This window comes from Anguilla anguilla, chromosome 5, assembly GCF_013347855.1.
Source record: "Anguilla anguilla isolate fAngAng1 chromosome 5, fAngAng1.pri, whole genome shotgun sequence".
NCBI lineage: Eukaryota > Metazoa > Chordata > Actinopteri > Anguilliformes > Anguillidae > Anguilla > Anguilla anguilla.
The window spans coordinates 38,625,475-38,645,845 of NC_049205.1; the positions used below are offsets into that span (position 1 = coordinate 38,625,475).

Below are 20,371 nucleotides of genomic sequence, written 5' to 3' on the forward strand. Positions count from 1 at the left end.
GTAAAGCAACTATGAAAGAGCGTTGAATTGGATTCCATCCATAATTGTTAATGGTATTATAGCCTAATGTGACAGTGGTAAGTTATGTTTTAGCCTACAATATAGGCCTAACGTTTCTATTTAACGTATTTAGAACAAGTAAATAGGCTACATAAACCAGTAATGTAAAGTTAAATGCAATAGGTGCAAGAGTTGAATGATAATGTTGTGTTTCGTGTATCAAATGTGTTTAAGTATTTAATTTTATATGTAGCATAAGGGTGTATAGAGGTCAGTCTTGATGCACTTTAAATTGATATCTTCTGGGTATGCTTTTAAAAAAATGTTTTCAGTCGGTTGCCCGTAGCAAACTATAATGTCCAGATGTGCGCTATGAAAAACCCGCGCATTTGCACCTCTGGCAGCAATAACTTCAACTTTGAATCGGGGGACTTTACTACTGGTGATGGCAGCTGCTTGCTTACGTGTTCTTGTGTATTTGTTCCAGTGCAGACACTGGATAATATTATTTATTCAGCAACATAAAGAAAGGATGGGACTGCCCTTTGAGCGTTAGCCCTTTAAAAGCCCAGACTGGAGTTTTAGGTGGGCTGAGCTTATTTGCAGTTCTCGCTCCTATGGCAACCCAATAGATCAGCTTCATGAATATGCACAATGCCAGAAAGGTTGGGACGATGGACCCGTGATGTCAGCGCTTCTTGGATGCTGGTGCTGTTTGCATGATTACATTGCATTGTTTGTAACTGACAACAAATACGGATCAGAAGAAAGAGGAGATGCCTCGTTTTTAATGACCTCCCAGTATGCCCCATCGCCCGTCACGTCCCTTACCTGGCATGTGGAGGTAGCTTCATGTGTTTTTTATTTATTTTGCGCTCATTGGATGTTGAGCATTCCAGTGCCTTTCAACAGGAGTGTGGGGCTGCAGCGGGGTGTACTGTCAGAGCTGCGCGTGGAAGCTTATTACAAGCGTCAGGTAATATTTGAGATGATCCGTTTCTTTCAAATGCACCACATCCACCCATGTCATGTGCACTAGTATAAGGCTTGCGGTGTCTTTGATTAGCTCCAGACAGTGCGCTTACAGTCACCGGTAGAGAGCTGTGTCATTCGTGGCAATAACAACAGTAACAATCCGGTTTTAGATTTTTTCAATTATTATTTTTTTCCCCTAACTGGAAGATTTTAATATCGCAATGGACAGGTTACATTCGTCCATGCGTAAAAGGCTCTACAGTTTGCCACAACACATAGGGCACAAAGCCTCGATCATTGGCGAAGGAGAAGACGGCGACAAGGACACCAGGAGGAAGAGTATCAGGATGAAGCCGTTACCTTCGCCGTCCTCCGCAGGAAGCTGCAAAGGCATCGGGGAGACCAAAAGCGGAGACGTGATTATGGAAACGGACATCGGGAGACCCATAAAGACCAGCTCGAATGGGGACTGTAGGAGGTTTGGAGACAGTCTCTCGTCCATCACTGGACGACATGTCCACGACTCTGACTCTGCGGAAGAGAGGCGCCTCATCACCGAAGGGGATGTAACCCCCAGCGGCGAGAGCCCACCGGGAGCTCTAGATTGTGGTTCGGAACTGGGAGCGCAAGGCGGAGGTGCACAGCAGGCATCTCCGGATGAACAATCAAGCTTCATAAAGTTGGATGGCATCGATCAAATTATGCCGGACGACGAGAGATTGTACCAGGCTGGCTTCATTCATAGGCAGTTCGGAGCAATGCTCCAACCGGGGGTCAACAAGTTCTCCTTACGGATGTTTGGAAGTGAAAAGGCGGTAGAAAGGGAACAAGAGCGGGTTAAATCCGCCGGATTTTGGATAATTCATCCCTACAGTGATTTCAGGTAACTAGTCACCCATTTGGCATTCGCTCAAAGATATGGTGTTTTTTTTAATTTTTTAATTTTATTTTTTAAATCTCTGCTAATGTGAGTTCTTCATTCGTAAAAATAAATTAAATTGCTGTTGGAATTCAGGTATGTATACTGTGGCAAAATTGCGCACAGACAGTATTTACGGGTTATCTGTATTGCATAGAATTTTAAATTATAAGTGCTTGCTGATTAGGTTTTCAGAGGGAATTATGTTGAAATTAGACATGGAAGAGAACGTTTAACTACTAACATGAAATAAGATGTAAACACAACATGAAAATAAATGTTCTACTTCTGGTAAGTCAGATTCAATAAGTGGACACGCAGCTTTTCGGAATATCATCTTAAACTTCCGTGGTATGATGTCAATGAAGGGGAGGTTAAAATATATTATTTGTAGACTAATTAAGTTGCGCATTAAGTCAATTCAGCTTTCGTATAGCTGTGGTCACGTTTTCTGTCTGTATAAGATTAATTCTAGCTTTAAAAATGAACATGTATTTAGTATTTTCGTCCAGACATTATTTTAAATTAAGTAGTTCACAAATGCAAAATCAAAACATTATTATTATTTTCTTTATCACAAAATATGAACCTAGTTTCAGTATTTTACAGTAGTCGACAGTGAAATAATTTCGGACATTTCTTTTGTTTTTGTTGCTTTGGCTAGAGATTAATGAAATATTATACTTGAAAGTATTCGAACTAACACCAGCAAGTCATGGTAAACAGTACAAGGATAACCACACGGAAAGAATGAGTTAAACATGTTTAATCTTCATAATGCTTTGTAGCCTCAATTTACACGTTCGACAGTGTGGCTCACCAGAATTTTAACATCCAGTCAATGGCTATGAGAGATAGCACCTAAAGTCCAATTCGATTGTTGCTTTTGCAGACAAACCGCAACGATTTTAATTAAACCACGCCCTTGAGAATGACATTGAATACATGCAGTTGACTCCAGACAAAGAAAAATGTTTAAAGCCTTTATGCTATCTTTCAGATGACACAGCACTGTGTGTAACTTTGACATGATCATTAATTCTGCTGTCTCACTGCCTGCGGGATCTGCAAGGTTAAGAGAATACGTTTCGGATACTGAGCTACCAGCAATTTAAGGGATTTATATTTTGAAACCACACAATGTATTTACATTCAAATTCGTAAATCTTAAATACCGATTAAACGTTTCAATTAAGATAGCAAATAGTGCATATATGAGTTCCATCTCAGAAATAAATCTCCACCTTGTGGTCACTGGTGGAATTGTGTCATACTAAAAAATTATCCATGTTCCAGCATGCATTACTCTGTTAAACCAAAATACAAAATATGACTTGCATTTTGGGGCCAAAATTCCTAACTTTTAATTAAGCTGCAAGCAAATACGGGCAAAAATGCTCAAAAAAGCATGCTTTGCATGTGTCACAAAGTCATTAACTGGTGAGCGCTCCATATTACATAATGCCATTATTGTCCATTCCTGACTGCAAGAATGCGAATGACCACATTTAGGCTTTGAGCCAATATGGGAAAAGTGTGTACTCTCAGCTTGCCCTGGGCAGTGGGGGTTAACCTGGTTCAGTTGAACACACTGTAAGTGTGAGGTAGTTCAGGTCAATGGCATGACACATAAAAACTGTGCTCTCTACCAAAGCAATTTGGTGAATAAAATGGATTCAAAATTCTGCAGAAAACAAGTGCAGTTTATCACCCCATGCTATGGTGTGTTCTGCTGGTGCACTGATTACATTAGTCCCACTTCACGAATACTAGAAATGCTCGGGCTTGCTCCTGTTTTCACTCGTGTCAGTTTTAATTATTAGCAAGTAACCCCCTTCTTTGCAGTATATCCAACATTGTCTGTGACAACAACTGGAATATTTTCTTAATACAGTCACAATTAAAGCCATTTCCCAGTTTTTATGTCTTATTCTGGAGTTACAGAGCTTTGATATAATCTATAGGAACATTTTTAAAAGTGCAGCTCTGACATTTGATCTTATATCCCTGTGCTGTCACCAATGTGTAATTATTACTTGCCACAGAAGTCTATTGAAATAACTTTGAATGCTTCATTGTAAAATCCATTTGTTTAATCTTATTCCGTTTTGAAATAGTAATTACTGTTGTATTTTAAATGTCAATCATAGCTCTATTCAATGCTTCTGAATGGCATCCACGTTACCTTCGTAATATTTTTAAAAATTTGCATCATAAAGCCACTCTTGTGGGATTTTGGAAAATGTTCATATACCCTGCAGTCCTAAGTGATATCTTAACTTGGACTCCATGCTATAATCTCTGCCCTTTAATCTTTCTCTACAGTAAATTGGAAATCCTAAGGCTGTTGAATTTCTCTCCGCACATTTTTATAGCCTCAATCATAAGAGCAGCCTATTAAGTTCGGATATGATTTCCATTTGATGATAAGGATGATAAAGAAGCCGGTTATCGCAAGCAGAGTTTGCCGGTGATAACTTGATGGGAGTGCCCAAATTTGACTTTATACTGTTGGCAGTGTTTTAATTAGCCCTGGGCATATTGGGGAAAAAAAGAATAGATTCAGTTGGGGTTCCTCTCAGAGGAGAACAGACTGATTTATTTACTTGTTTATCTCTCAGTCTCCTGATCTCGCAGGAATCTTCACGCTGACACTTGGCCGCCTACACGGTACAGGATAATGCAGGCTTTTAGAAATTCTTGTTCAAAATCTTTTTTTTCCCTTCCTTCCTTGTGTCTTTTCCTTTCCTTATCTGTCCAGCTGAACTCCAAACAGAAGATATTACAGGTTTTTTGTTTACTCTTTGAGCTTCTTCAGTATGTGGTCTGCAAAGCATTGTAACATCCATGAAAAGCAATCATAATTTTGTGAAACAAACGGTTTTTTTTGTCATGCATATTTCATATTGCTGCACATACTGTAGGTTAAATGTGTATTTTTAAGTAGGAGATATGGTTTGCATTCATTAGCAGTTTAATTTAATGCCACCAGAAAATTTGGCTGTAATGAGTGCAAGCGTACACAAAATTATTTTTGCCCAAATAAATTATTTTGTTTGTTCTATTAACAGTGGAGGGCATGATATATCTCAGTCCTCAGTGAACAAGAGAGTTTTATCTCAATAAATATAATTATCTGGAAATATGCTTCTCTGCATTCATAGCTTTTCCTTATTGCTTATAAATCTAGAATGTGTAGTGGCTTTGTATTTGGGATGTCAACGTATTTGCCATTTAATTACGATTAATGAATGTCGTCAGTAACTCACGTTACTTAGGCAATTCATATTTTAAATTCTATTGCACTATATTTTCATAGATTAATTTCTAATAGCGCATCATTTTGACTGGTCTAGTTTTCCGAGGACCGGAGCAGATGTACTGTAATCAGTCACCTCTGTTCTGTTCCCATTGACTGTGGTGAAGAATGGATGTGACAAACTGTCGTAGACATATTCATTGTGGCACAGGAAATAAACGATTTGTGTGTGGCGGTGGGCGTACCATATATGTATTATTTTTTAATTTTCTAGCGGCTAAAGACCTCGCTGCAGTGCTACAGTCTTTAGAAGTTGTTGAGCCCCCCTCTTCTCGATTAGAAGTGACACGCTTCCTGCTTTAGCAATGAAAATGCCCTCCCACTCAATCCTCGCCTCTGTCTCCGTGGAATCTTCAGTGCTAAGCATCTCCACCTCTGATTTATTTGTTTGTCAGTGCTAAGGAAATATGTTGGGTGTCCTGCCGTACTCCTGCACAGTAAACACAATTGTGTTCAGACAAAACAGTGTTGATGAAACACTATATTGCTGTACTCCCATGTGCATGTGCCTCACTGTTTTCAGTCTGGCCTAATCAAGCGTAACGCCACACAAGGGTAGTTCTACACAGTCACCTTGGGTTTTGGAAATGTGCTGAATAAATAAAATATCATATTACTATTGTTTGTAGTAGTAGTAGCAGCAATACATTGTAGTAAAGCATGTAGCCGTAGTTGCAGTACATGTAGCAAAGCACGTACATTTCTAACCATAATTTATAAATGATTTCTGTTCATTTATATTTGTTTCAGGCTATCCATATTTCTCCAGACCCCTTTTTATTTTGGTTCTCCCTTTGTTCTTTCAAATAAGGATGCGGAGGAGCATGCTGGTAGTGTCAAGATTCTCTTTGTAATATGAATAGAAAGAAAAATATAGTAATATGGTGCCTCCGCAAAATATTCACAATAGACTGAAATTACTGCGAAGGAGGAAGAAAACGTTTGAGGTGTTAAACAATAGCGGAAAAAATAGAGTATGACTTGCTACTGTTTCCAGACTGGTGTCATCACCAAAAGAAAAGGTCCAAGGTTGTCTCACTGGTCTTTTGACAGTGGTAGCACCCCACTTTAACCTGAATATGAGGTCACAGTGCAGACTATCAACTTTAATTTGAAGGTATCTACATCCATATTGGGAGATCTGTGTAGGAATTACAGCCCTTTTTATGCACAGTCCCGCCATTTTAGGGGACCAGACAATCGGTTGCTCAGCAGTTTTTTGGCCAGCTGTGTGTCTTTACATCATTAGATCATGCACAAGAAAGCTAACAAAAGGTCCAGAGTTGAATCTAGGTATGGGATTTGGGGTCTATTGCTGTTGTCATGGGGACCAAATAAGTGTTAATGCCAGTAAAGCAGACCATCGTGAGGTTGAAATATTTAAATACAATGACTTAGCCAAAACATTGGGTGCATCAAAATCAACTATTTGGTACAATGTGAACTCAGCAATAGCAGATAACCTGGTAGACCCTGGACGACCACTGCAGTGAATGACCAATGAATACTTTCTATTGTGAAGAAAAGCCCCTTTTCAACTGTCAAACAGATCAGTAGCACTCTACAGGATGTAAACATAGATGTGGTCAAGAGATGACTACACCAACATAAGCTCAGATGGTTCACCGATGCAAACCACTGTTTAGCCTTAAGAACAGAATAACCAGGTTAGAGTTTTCTAGAAAGTACACTAAAAACTGTTGAGTTCTGGAACAAAGTCTTATGGACAGATGAGGCTATTATTAACCTGTACCAAAGTGCTACAAAAAGGAAAGTGTGGAAAAAGAAAGGAACTGCTCATGGTCCAAAGCATGCCACCTCATCAATGAAACATGTTGCACCTAGACTTATGGCTAGGGCATGCGTGGCTTTCACTGGAACTGGCTCACTTGACTTAATTGATGATGTGACTGCTGATGACAGCAGCAGAGTTAATTCTGAAGTGTACAGAAACATCTTGCCTGCTCAGATCCTGCAAAATGCCTCAAAACTCATCGGCTCTTCATCTTGCAGCAAGACAATGAACCCAAATATACTGCTAAAGCAACCAATCAACCGAGTTGTTCAGTGCCAAAATGTGGAATGTTCTTGACTTGGCCAAGTCAATATCCTGAATCCAACTAAACGTGCATTTCACTTGATGAAGACTAGACTGCCGCTAGAAAGCCCCCCAAATACTGTAACTGAGGATGGCTGCAATACAAGCCTGGCAGAGCATCATCAGGGTAGATACCCAGCATCTGTTGATGTCTATGGGTCGCACACTTCAGGCAGTCATTAAATGCAAAGAATTTGCAATCACATTCTAAATATGATAACTTTATTAAAGATTATGTTCATTTGTGCGGTTACTTTTGGTCTCATAAAATGGGGAAACTTTGCATGAAGAGGGCTGTAATTCCTATGCGGATCACCCAATATGGATGTAAATGCCCTCAAATTAAAGTCTTCCCTTTAGCCAGAGCCAAAACAAACAAAAAAATTCAAATACTTATGGGCTGCGCTGTGTACAGTATATCGGTTCAAGCTGTTATGATGGCCAGGCTGTGCTTGTCCTTAATAACCGCTCCTTTGTAGAAACGTTCACATTATTGTTTTAAACGCGCAGCGCAAACTGACATTTTCCCAAGGGCAGGGATTTTAATCGAAATCATAAGTAAAAACGAGCGAGAGGAGGCTGGAGTATAAATTAGATGGAGAGGGGACACTCTCTTAATGGGCAGGATTTTCAAAGGGCTTCATGGCGAATTAGGGCTCTGGCTTTACCGCACGAGCGGCATTATGTTCATCGTTTATCATTGAGGGAGCAGATCAGCGTGTCACCGCGAATCACGCTGTGCTGAAGGCCGGGAATTCGCAGTGCTGTCCCCTGTCAAATGTCTCATATACTCTTAAGAAGGGGGAGGGACGCGTCATCAGAGGGAAAGGGGATTAAAGTGGCATCGTAATCCAATCTGTCGGCTCGTTTCCAGACCTAAAGCTGCATAGCCTTTTCACTGCATTTATGAACATGCATGCGTTCGCCGGTAGGCTCTGTTGTCACCAGCTGGCTAAACGGAAGCGATAGATTTAAGCAGCTATGTATGAAGCAGTCCGGGCAGGGAATATGGCAGATGTAAGGAGGGAAGCCGGCACAGCAGAACTACGCAGCAGTGAAAAAGACATTTTTAAAACTGTGTGAATTTATCCTCCAAACAAGGAAGCTATGCTTGTCGATTTTTCTGTTAATTGTGCCGCATCACAGCGGGGGAAGGCGGTGAAAGACACTTGAACTCAACGCTTTTTGGGAAAGGCTTCATTAAGCCTTCTCCCTGTGTCTGTAACAAGACCAAGCTGGGGACGCAATTACAAGGGGAAGCCGGCCTGTCCTATGGTGTCTGTCAATCTGTTCAAGCAGCCTGGCCTGGACTTGCTTCCTTTGATCTTGCGCTTTCTCACCAAGCATCTCCACCCTGGACCCAGTCTGTCCTATTACCCTCAACCGGCTAAACTCAGCTGTACAACACTAGTTAAACCTTGCCCCCACCAGTCTTCCCATTCCCAAGCCCGTTACGTTCTTTCCTCTCTATCTTCTATATATTTGTGGAGAACGTAGAATGTGGGGCAGTTTGTAGAGGAGTGAAAAACGTGAGGATATTCCGTGGAACTGGAAGAACGGTGGCATTGGGTTTCTTGGTAAAGGCAGATATTTCCTCCTGGTTGCATATAACTAACGCCTGTTAGTTCAGCTTGCTTCATCTGCTCTTGATGGGATTTATTATATTGACAGTTGTAATTAAAAACATAGTCTAGCAGGCATAACTGTATTTAACAAGCTGTAAAATTCTGATATGCGTTAGGCATGGCTTTCCCGTTGCAGAAGGATGGCCAATGGCTAAGTCGTATCAAATGCTCCTAAATAGACTATGTTTGAATACACATATGAAATATGACAAATTCCAACATGTAGGTCTCACACAGGTTATGAAAGAATACACAATGCTGTTTAACTTGCTTCTAGTTGGGAATTCACCTCCAAATGTAGAGTTTGTGAAAAATATATGTGGATAGTTTCAGTGTAAAGAGGAAGTCAATGGTCCATATAAAAAGTAAATATGGGTGAAAGGAATGTCTAAATGCATCATTTGGACCTTTCTCAGGTTGCACCCTTGTGCAGTATTCAACATCCTGTTTGTTTTCTTAATAGATTTCTGGTCCATGTAGATGAGATTACTAAGGCTTTTCACAGGAAATTTTGCATAGGCTGAATTCATCCATCTCAGACCGAAGCAAATCGGCCTGCTTTTATGGGGTTTCTGTGTGCTAATTTCCATGGGCAAGGAGTTGCGCTGTGCCCTGTTTCATATGTAAAGCAGTCAGATTTTCCCCTTGAATGGAGAGTGTCTAACCATGAATATTTACCTTGGAGTAGTTTATTGACAATTTTGATCTGCTTCAGCTGAAGTAAGGTTGCATCCCATATTTCCTCGCCAGTGTCAGTCTCTTTGTGTCTTTCCTTCAAAGCTCCTTGTGTGATACAGAGTTTGGCCTGACAAAGCAAATAAATATTTACATTCAATGAGTAGTGCCAGCACCCAGCACAAGAACAGAATCTCTTTCCATATTTCATCTTGAATCAAAGGGGTTCATATCCAAGGAAACATAACTATAAAAAGCTTAGGATAGCAGCTCCCTTTAACACATTTACTAAACCAAGACTAGCCTGTTTTGAAGGGAGACCCCTTTGACAGTTCATGGATAATGTGTGATTTGCTCAACAGATTTGGTGATGGACAGTTTTAAGGGGGGTGTGGCTAACAAATCAAGATTATGCACATGAAAATACAAGACAGTATTTAAAATGGCAATACAGTTAAAACACTGACTTTAAAGCACAATAAACATTAGACTACCATGTGTGTTAGAGAACTTTGCCTTTGAAAATAAAAGTTATTTTAAGCAAGTTATGAGCAGTTATTAGTTATTCCAGTTTTACCTAACTTAGATGACAAGCAGGTACATTTAAATGTAGGGGTAACAGTTTGTTAGGGAGATGTTCCTTTATAGTGTAAACTATTTCTTAAGATTCTAGAGAAAAAGGGGGCATGGGTAAGTAGTGTTTTCTGTAATGGCCTTGTAGATGATGTCAATGTAATGAAGTCAATCCAGCCCATTCATACTGAACGGAGTTGTAGGTGCAAGTAACAAATCCCATACGCCATGATAAACTAACAAACATCTTTCATCTTACTAAATTAATGACTTACCTGAACAAGAACACTGATGAGCTTTAACTTTACGAAAAAATAATTGGGCTGGTTTCACTTTTTTACAGTATTGTTCTTTGTTGTATTCTTGCTATGAAACACTTTTATTGTCATTTTAATTATTCAGTGCTACTGTGTAAAGATTTGACACAGAACTGGTTAGTACCGTAAATGTGGTAGCTGGGTTTTTAAAATCCACTCACAAGTCATATTTGACAAATTTATGTGAATGCTGTTATAGAGGAATTGGCATATAGAAAATCCTGGCAGTTGATGCTCAGGAACAGTTAATCAGCCATATTAAAAAGGTAGACCAGATTCATTTTGGATTGTGTTATGTTCTTCACAAGGTCAAAACAAAAATACTGACTGACGTCTTTGTCCTGTTATTATCAGTTGATGTTTTGAAAAGATTGTTCGTGCCAGTCAGTACTATGTCAATACTGCACATTATTTGGGACCCTCAATGCCCACAGGAGGTCTGGAAATGGTAAATTATGAAGGAGAATATATAGTGCTTAATCCATTGGGAATAAAGTCTAGTTTTAAGAATATCTGTTAATTTTTCTCTAGTATGTGGTCAAACCCTAACTTACTGAGAGAGACACACTGACAGGTACACTGCAGCTTTCCCCCTGTTGCTGTATGAGGTGAAATATAGGCATGTTCTACCGATGTTTAAACATTCTGCAGTCCAACTAATGATTTGGGTCTGTCTGACTAGTCTATTCCATGAAGGACATCAATAAAGTGAAGTTGATGTATGTCTTTAAATAGTGCTAATGGGAGATGAAGTCAGAAGTTGAGAATGCTTTTACTCAACCTCTGGACTATACCTCCCAACCAATACTTTGTGAAATATTGTTCAGCATATTGCTTATTGTACAGTTGTCTCTCTTGGTTACACACTGAATTGATTTGTCTCAGCTCTCCTGGAACCCCTGACTTGCCATTGGGAGATTTATAGAAAATTGAATTAAGTCCCTCCCCCTGCAACCCCTCCCCACATTTCTACCAATAGTGTTCTGCGTTGCCCTGCCTCTGACCGTACGTTAACCAAAGCCTTACCGCAGCTTGTGTTCCACCAGGCTGGCTGTTGGTCTGGGGGAACATGTACTGTTGTGACTATTCTGTGGTGTTTTTTTTTTTCTTGTTGATAAATGAGTCCATTTTTTTTAATTTAGCAAAGGTAAAGCAAGGGATTACCGAATGTGCTGGATGGTCTTGAAAGTGGGGTAATCAAAATAGGCCGACATGCTCGTCCTGGAATATTAGGAGCACACATCTGAGGAGATTATTACTACACAATTTATTTAATGGAGGGAGGATGGGTAGGGAGGTGGGTGGGGGGCAGGCAGGCAGTAAATGAGACGGAGTGATTGAAATGTACCACCTGACCTTGTCGCACTCGCGCAGGAGTGAGAGCGTACAAACACTGGGTGCTACGCAGGCTTAAAGTGTGGACGTGCATTTTCCCATTTGTCTGCGATAGCATTTTTCACCTTGCGCGTTTCAGTAAAGAAATAAATTAATGAATGGATGAATGAATGAATAAATAACATGAAAGAGCTGCTGCATTCTAATGTGCTAGCAGCATGTAGAACAGCAGGTTTGCAGGTCTGGTGATTATATTGATTTATATGACATTTACATCTTAGCGAGAGGAGAAAGCCACCTTATCGATTTCCTGGCTCTTACAAGTCAGTCCTTCTCAGTTCATATCAGGTCTGTCTTTGATATATATATATATTCCATTTTAGTAGTAATAGGTTGTGACTGTATTGTGTCCACCTTCTTCATTAATCTTTCATTTCAGTTTTTATAGGTCCAGCTAATGTCTCTTTTTTCAGCTTCTTATTACTGCGTATTGGCTCAGTGGTCCTACCAGTAAATGCCATGTGTATGTATCACCGTTTTTGAAAGGTAAAGGTGAAAAATGTAATTACATTATTCCACAGTTTCCAGCATATTTCACAGATACACATATTTCACACATTCTTTTGCAGTGCTGTCTATCACATTTAGACTACCTGAAGCAAAAGTGATGTGCAAAAAGTATCCAGCCCCAGGTCCTACATATTGACCAAGACCACACTCATACTCTGAAATGTCTTTTTTGGAGGGGGTAGAAGCAATTGCATAAGTTAATTGCCCCCAGTGAGCAGGTGCAGCAGAAATGACCATGGCTGCATCCACTTGCGCACGGTTATTTTGGATCCTTTCCGTACTGCTCCCAGTTCTCTCGTCAACCGTCCCCCGCAGCAGCTAGAGCTGATCCCGCGACTGAGATTGGCAGGCGATGCCCTCGCTCATAAACCCTGGACGCCCGTTCTGTCAGAGAACCACCCCCGCCTGCCTCCTCTGCCCCTTTCCCCTTGTTTTAGCCGCCGACCTGAAGAGATGTTTGATACATTCTTTGATGTGAGCAGGATGAAGCTATATTCTCTTTATTTTTGGAGTAGACAGCACACTCTCCTTGTGTGCGTTTTTCCCCCCCCACTTTATTCAGGCAAGGTGAAATCAGAGATGATTGCAGATAGATACAGCATCACAGTGCACTGCTAGGAATATTCGAACCCCGGCCACACAAGGGGATTCCGACACGGGTTAAGGATCAGCCACCATTTGCATTGCGCCACACTGTTTTGCCCGTTCTCTCCCATATTAAATTCATTTTATTCATGGTTGCACCAGGACCTCGTTTTGCTTTGTGGAGAGGCATGTAAAATAAATTCTGCTCAGAGCTTAAGCCGTCCCCTATTCTGTGCCTTTCACCAGTCGAGCTGACCGGTCACATTATTCTTGCTGGCTGACAGTAGAGAAACAAGCTTATTAAAATACATTAGGGCAAACCGTTGGGTAGATTTGTGAGGCAAATGTCACCTTCCTCTTGCATCGGCGGCCATTCCGGTGCTTTAAAGCGTGAGGGAACCGAGAGGTCGCCGTGCCCTGACCTTACCAGATACAGAGGGTTTGAATCCAGCACACATACAGGAAAAAGAAAGAACAAAATGGTGCGTGGCTGGCATGACTCACAGGAAGTGTTTTGCGCCCCAATCAATGTGTTTGGCCCGCTCCGAATGCATGTTGGGCATCTGACTGGGAGCCTCAGACAAGCGGTCAGATAAGATGCATGCCGTCATCAGGAATAGATTGGTTTTGTTCCACCCCGTGGGGAAGCCCTATTTTTTTAGCACATTATTCAGTGTCAATGAAAGGGCTATTCTCCTACCTCACCCCCCATCATTTGTCATTTAGGTAAGTTCTGTCACATTTGATTTTTTTTTTCTAGTCTACCCTTAGGGCTTGCCAGTGAGTGAGTAGTGCTATTTTGTTAGGGAGATGGGGAGGGGAAGGACGTGTAGCACAGTGGGTAAGGAACTGGGCTTGTAACCGAAAGGTCGCAGGTTCGATTCCTGGGTAGGACACTTCCATTGTACCCTTGAGCAAGGTACTTAACCTGTGAGGTGGTGGCACCTCTCTCTCTGATTTCGGCGGGTTAATTGACCCTGACGAGGGGCAGGTGTATGAGTACTATGGTGAGGTGATAGCACCTCACAGGTATTTGTCTGAGCTAATTGTCCCTGATGAGGGTCAGGTGTAGGAGGCCTATATGTAGCCCCTGATTTCTGGGGTTCAGCGCAGACTCATTGTTTGTCAGACTCTTAGTGTGTAGGGGTGTGAGAATCGGCAGAAGTTACCGTATTGATCCTATCTGCCTGATTTGATCACCGTTTAGTTTCTTCTCGAGTTGGTTATCTCTCTGCGCTGTGGAGGACATTTTGCCCTCGTCTCTTTAGGTTTCTTTTTGTTTTCTACCCGCCGGGCTGCGAATATCCTTTTTCTTTTGTAAGTGACCCCACTCTGTTTTTCTAGTGGGGGTTTTCTTTTTGGGCAGCTACGCTGCGGCGGTGTTTTATTTCTTTTAGTTTTCTGAGCCCGCTGACAGAAGTTTCAGTGAGTGGAGAGAGCGATTACTTCGCTCTTTATTATTTGGTTTTTCCCCTTCCCTTTCTATCGCTCAGCGATTTGGTGGTTATCCCTCAGGGTTAACTTTTAGATCCCCTCGGTCCGCAATTGCGTCCCACCCTCCTCAACCGTGACATAACCGAAATTGCTTCAGTATATATCCAGCTGTATAAATGGATACAATGTAAAATGCTATGTAAAAGTTGTGTAAGTCACTCTGGATAAGAGCGTCTGCTAAATGCCTGTAATGTAATGTAATGGGAACTTTACCGAAACCCAATACATAGAACCGCAGTTAAACACACACATTCAAGAAAGCATAGAAACAACAAATAAACAAAATAAATCCCATCCGATTAGGTTTAAGAGTCATTTAAGGCTTGTTTTGCAGTCAAGTGAAACCAGATAAACTCAATATTCAGTCCCGCATTTGTATTTAATTTTAGTCTTAAAAAGGGGTTTCTATAAATTGCTTGCTTAAGCAGCATCAACTTGGGATACATTTTTACTCTCTTGCTCAGTTTTTTTTGGGGGGGATGCTAAAATGTGCTAACGGAAATAAGAGTCACGATTTGAGAAAGAGGGGCTGATTAAATACTTTTGTTATTCTGGCTCCTTTGTCTGTCTTTGTTTCTTTGTGTCCTGTTTCTGTGTGTGTGTGTGTGTGTGTGTGTGTGTGTTTGTGTCTCTCTCCCTCTCTCTCGCTCTATCTCTCTCTCGCTCCCTCTGTCTCTCTGTCTGTCTCTCTCTCATATCATAATCCCTGGGAAGCTCAGATAGCCTCTCATTCAGGCAAGTCCATTTACTGATTACATCACCTGGTTAGAGGAGATAATGGTGAGAGACATGGTTGGAAGTGGAAAGGGAGGGTCGTGGGAGGGGCTGGTTGTGAGGTGATCACGGGCAGTTTGACAGAGACCACTAATGCAGTCGCTCATCTACTTTTTTGGAACAGCTGCTCTCTCCCTGTAGGGACACTGTGACGCATGTGGAGGGTAATGCTTAGCATTTGCTGCTACACTCAACAGCTGGCAGATAGTGGACTTCTAGAAACAACACGCATTCCTGTGAGATAAGGCGATGCAGGATTTGCAATAACAAAGGAAAGCATAATTACAACTGGGCATTGGCCATACTAAAACAAATATGGTAGACGAGTGAAAAAGAGAACACAAATACTGATAAGAGCCACAGCACAGCTATCCATAAATGGAGTTCCCTTTTGTAATGGATGTGTGCGGTTGGTGGTCCTTGTCTGCTTGTGGAAGGCTTAACTTCATGGTTTCCTCTGCATGCTGTTGTTTCTATAAACAGAAATCAAAATGCTTAGAGGCTTGTGGTTAGGGTTCAAATTATCTCCATTTCAGTTAAGTCAATTCAGGAAATTCACTAATGTAAATGGGATTAGTCCCAACTTGTAGGGTAACTGTTGAGGTGACCATTGTTACTTTAGTCTGTAGGCTGGGAGGGATGGGAAGTGTGTACACCTCTGAGGGCCTGTCAATGGGTGCCAGTGACATGGGTTCTTCAAAGTTTCTTTCTCAAATGTTCTTCTTTCCACCTCATTCTTTTGGTTGCCCCTTGTTCTTTCTCACGGATTCCTCTCCTCCTCCTGTCTGTTTCCATGGTTACATGGAAGCACAGTTCCTCTAGCGTAGACTCCCCTCCCCTCACTTCACGTGTAAGGTTTGGTAGTGCAAAGGAGAGGCTTGAGAACTGTATCCCTGACCAATGAATTTGTAGTGCAGTCTGAATCCCAGGGTAGGAAATGCAGTACAGTCTATAAGTATTTGGACAGTGAAACAATATTTGTTGTTTTGGCTCTGTGCTCAAAATGGAACAGTGATATTAAATATTAGGTTAAAGTGCAAACTGTCAGATTTAATTTGAGGGTATTTATATCCATCAGGTGAATTGTGTAGGAATTTTCAGCCCGTTTTATACATAATACTGTCATTTTAGAAGACCAGACATAATTGGAGAATTGGCTGCTCGGCTGTTTCTTGGCCAGCTGTGTGTTGTTGCATCATTAGTTCATGCACATAAAGTTAACAAAAGGTTGAGTGTTGATTCTAGATGTGGCATTTGCATTTGGAGTCTGTTGCTGTTGTCTGTCAACATGAGGACCAAAGAAGCGTCAAAGACAGTACAGCAGGCCGTTATGAGACATAGCCAAAACATTGGCTGTGTCAAAATCAAATGTTGGTACATTGTTAAGAAGCGAGAGCACACGGGTGAGCTCAACAATATCAAACGACTTGGGAGACCACAGAAGACCTCTGTTGTGAATGACCAAAGAATGCTCTCAGTTGTGAAGAAAAACCCCTTTTCAATTGTTGAACAGATCAGGAGCACTCTACAGGCTATTGGCATAGATGAGTCAAAGACTAGCATAAAGAGCAGACTACACCAGCATAACCTCAGTGGGTTCACCTCAAGATGCAAACCACTGGTAAACCTAAAGAACAGAACAGCCAGGTTAGTTTGCTAAAAAGTACATTTCAAAAACTAGAATTATGGAACAAATTCTTCTGGACAGATTAGACTATTGTTAACATGTACCAAAGTGATGTAAAAAGGAAAGTATGGGGAAAGAAGGGAACTGCTCATGATAAAAGAATACCACCTCATCTGTGAAACATGTTGGAGGTAGTGTTATGGCTTGGACATATATGGTTGCCTCTGGAACTGGTTCATTTGTCTTTATTGATGGTGTGACAGCTGACGGCACCAGGATGAGTTTGGAAGTGTACAGAACCATTTTGTCTGCTCAGATCCAACCACATGACTCAAAACTCATTGGATGGCACATTGCCTAGCAACAGGACAGTGAACCCAAAATTATTGCTAAAGGAACCAAGGAGTTTTTCAGGGCCAAAAAGTGTGATGTTCTTGACTGAAATTTCACTTGCTGAAGACTGAAGGAAAAAAGCCCCTCAAACAAACAGAAACTGAAGCTGGCTGTATAACAGGCCTGGCAGAGCATCACCAGGGAAAATAACCAGCATCTGGTGATGTCTATGGGTTGCAGACTTCAGGCAGTCGTCAAATGCAAATGATTTACAACCAAGTACTAAATATGACAGCATTAATTTGTCCAATTAGTTTTGGTATCCTGAAATGGGGGAACTGTGTATGAAAAGGGCTGTAATTCCTACATTGATCACCCGATATGGATGTAAATAGCCTCAAATCAAAACCGATAGTCTTCACTTTAACCTCATATTCATTGTTTCATTTCAAATCAAATGTGTTGCAGCGCAGAGCCAAATCAAGTCGCTGTTCAAGTACCTACAGTCTGCACTGTAGCTCATTTACGCTCATGCATGGTACTTAACCTGATTTGCTCTGGCAAATATCCCAGCTGTGTAAATGGATGACACGTAAGCTCTGTACGACGCCCTGGATTTGAACATCTGCTAAGCACGTAAATAACGCAATGTACTGTCCCAGATAGAAGAGACTCTCCCCTTGCTATTACTTCCACAGATTTTTCTCTCTCCTTTTTTCTTCCTGTCACTGTAAGGGCAAACTGCACCTATGATATGCACAGCCACCCGCCTAGCTGGCAGCCGTTTGAAGAGTAGAGAATGGCTACCAAGGCATTTGCTGTCACAGGGGGCAGGTTTGTGGGGGGGGGGGGGGGGCGGGGTATTGGGGTGGATTCTTATCGCTGTGCTCATTTTGTTCACAGACACCAGTGTTGCTAATGCAGAAGTCCCTCTCGAGTCTGTGCAGACAGGGATGTTAGGAGCATCAGAAATCCACTGCTCCTAACAAGCTGTGACGCCTAGCTGTCCCTGACTTCCTGGTGGCCCAGCCTGGAGTTGTCTCTTGACTTTTTCTTCTTTTTTTTTTTTACACAAATGAGTCTCCTTGGGATGCCTGTCTGCTAAAAAAAAGATTTAGTTCTTTTTGGGGTTGCTTGGTCAGCATGAATGAAGGAAAGCATTAGAGTGGGCTTTCTTCATGTTGCGTCTTAGAGCCGTTCTGTAGACCAGTGGCGATGTTAAGAAGATGGTATTGGATGGTATCTTTGTGGCAGATGCTGGCTTCAGTAACGGAAGCATCTGCCTGAGGGCAAAGGGCAGATGGACTTCGCTCATAATCCCCGGGCTCGTAGATGTGGTGTGCATGGGCAAAGATGCCTTCTACCTGAGTAATCATTGGAGCTTACCCTGGCTCGTTGATCACTAGAGCGTCTCTTGGCAAGAACGCGCCTCGGCAGAGTTTTATAGGTAGATGGAATACGAAACAACAATTTCCTGGTTGTAATCTCATTAAGGGAGCCTTTTTCATTTATTTGCAACATCGAGAACAGTTACTTTCTCCCATCGATTTTGTTTCTGTAAACCCACGTCTGCGTCCGTGTTCTGCAAATCCATCTCTTTCCTCTTCCTCCCGAGGTTAAAGAGATTTACTTTTCCCTCCGCCATAAAATCTTCTCTGGCGACGGTGTTTGGGTGCGATAAAACGGCAGCCGGGCCTCGCCTAAATATAGCCGGGCCGAGAGCATCCGCGGACAGCGGCGGGCGAAACGCTCCCGGCGTTCCCGCCGGTCAAGCTCGGCAAAGTCTGCGCAGTTGAGTGGATATCAACAAAAACGGGCTTAACCCTTCTCAATCCGCTTCCCCAGTTACTGGCTGGCAGGTGCAATCCCCCCATACACCATGGGGACTGACCCTTATTGGCTAGATATGTATTGCGCTCAGAGGCAGTAATTATAGTTACTTCCTGTTAGCTGGTGACTGGCTTACCCGCTCCCCTTCAGGTTGAGGCCTGTATATTTCCTGAGGGTCGTTTGATGTGCTTTGGAGATTGGCTTTCAGAGTTCTGCCTGAAGCTTATGAGGCTGCGTTTTCCCCGACCCCCAACCCCCTCCCCCCTGCCCTCCCACCTACAGTAGTTTGGTCTGGCTCCGGGCTGTCAGCTCTGATGGAACTCAGCACAGATCCCGTCTAACTGCTCGGTGTCCCCCACCGTGCGGAAGCGACGCCTCCGTGACGGGCCGAGGCAGTCTGACGATTTATTCGAGCGGGCACCCGTGTCTCTTGCCTTCGACGTCGTGCGAGACAGTTTCCGGAGCCCGTGGGCAGAACAGCACTTCCGAAAAGCGCTCCGTTCCAATCCCAAACCCACCCCCACCCCATCCAAATAAAAACAAACCACAGCAAAGACAACAGAAAAACTGGATCAAAATGATGCAAGAAGGGAATTTCTTTTCACATTCAGAAATAACTGTTTAATTTATTCAGTAAGCCCTGGTGTCATGCTCTGGTGTTTTTCTTTCTTTCCGGTGTACAGTGCTGTCCTCATTCAGTCAGTTAGACAGCCTGGAGTAGCAACATGCTGCAGCTGGGCCTCTCCTTTAAGGTAATATACCTGACCTAGTGTCTTCACTCATCACTGTTATAAAAAAAAAAGAAACAAATGGGTGAGTGACATTCCACTGTATACCATAAATACATGACAACAACCAGACATGGAGCTCAGAGAGAAGGGTTTCCCTCTGCATAGGTCTGCTCCTTTGTAGGGCTGGCAATTATAAGGATAAGTCTGGTAGTGGTACCCGTAGGACGGCTTACTTAAGGTGCAGCGCCGCGAGCCTGAGAGGCTTATCTTGTAGCCGAAGGCACTTTGAGGGTGAAAGCGTGCTTCTGACATCCCCGGCCGCCGCACACGAGACCGGGCTCCTGCTCTGTCCTTGGGTGTGCGGGAAGGAAAATGTCAAGGACTCCCGTTTTCAGTGGGCAGTCGCTACCGCTGCTGGTGGGGGGGAGGGCGGGGCAGGTGATGTGGGGGGTGGTGGGTTCCCCCCCCCCCCCCGTTTCATTTCGCGCAGGGTTGGAAACGTGCTGAGATAAGAGAACAGAAGTGATGTCATGCTTTTTAATACAAACCCCCTCCCCCTCTAAAAAAAATCAGATGGTATTTTCTGAATAC

At 42.4% G+C, this 20,371-nt stretch overlaps 1 protein-coding gene across 1 annotated transcript in view; it reads left to right on the top strand.

Annotated features, from left to right (window-relative positions):
- Positions 1-679: 679 nt before the first annotated feature.
- Positions 680-20,371, top strand: part of hcn4 (hyperpolarization activated cyclic nucleotide-gated potassium channel 4) — a 64,463-nt gene continuing 44,771 nt past the window's right edge. The window contains exon 1 of the mRNA XM_035417764.1: positions 680-1,858. Coding sequence (XP_035273655.1) covers positions 1,197-1,858 — 662 coding nt within the window. The 5' untranslated portion in view covers positions 680-1,196. The remainder of the gene's footprint in view (positions 1,859-20,371) is intronic.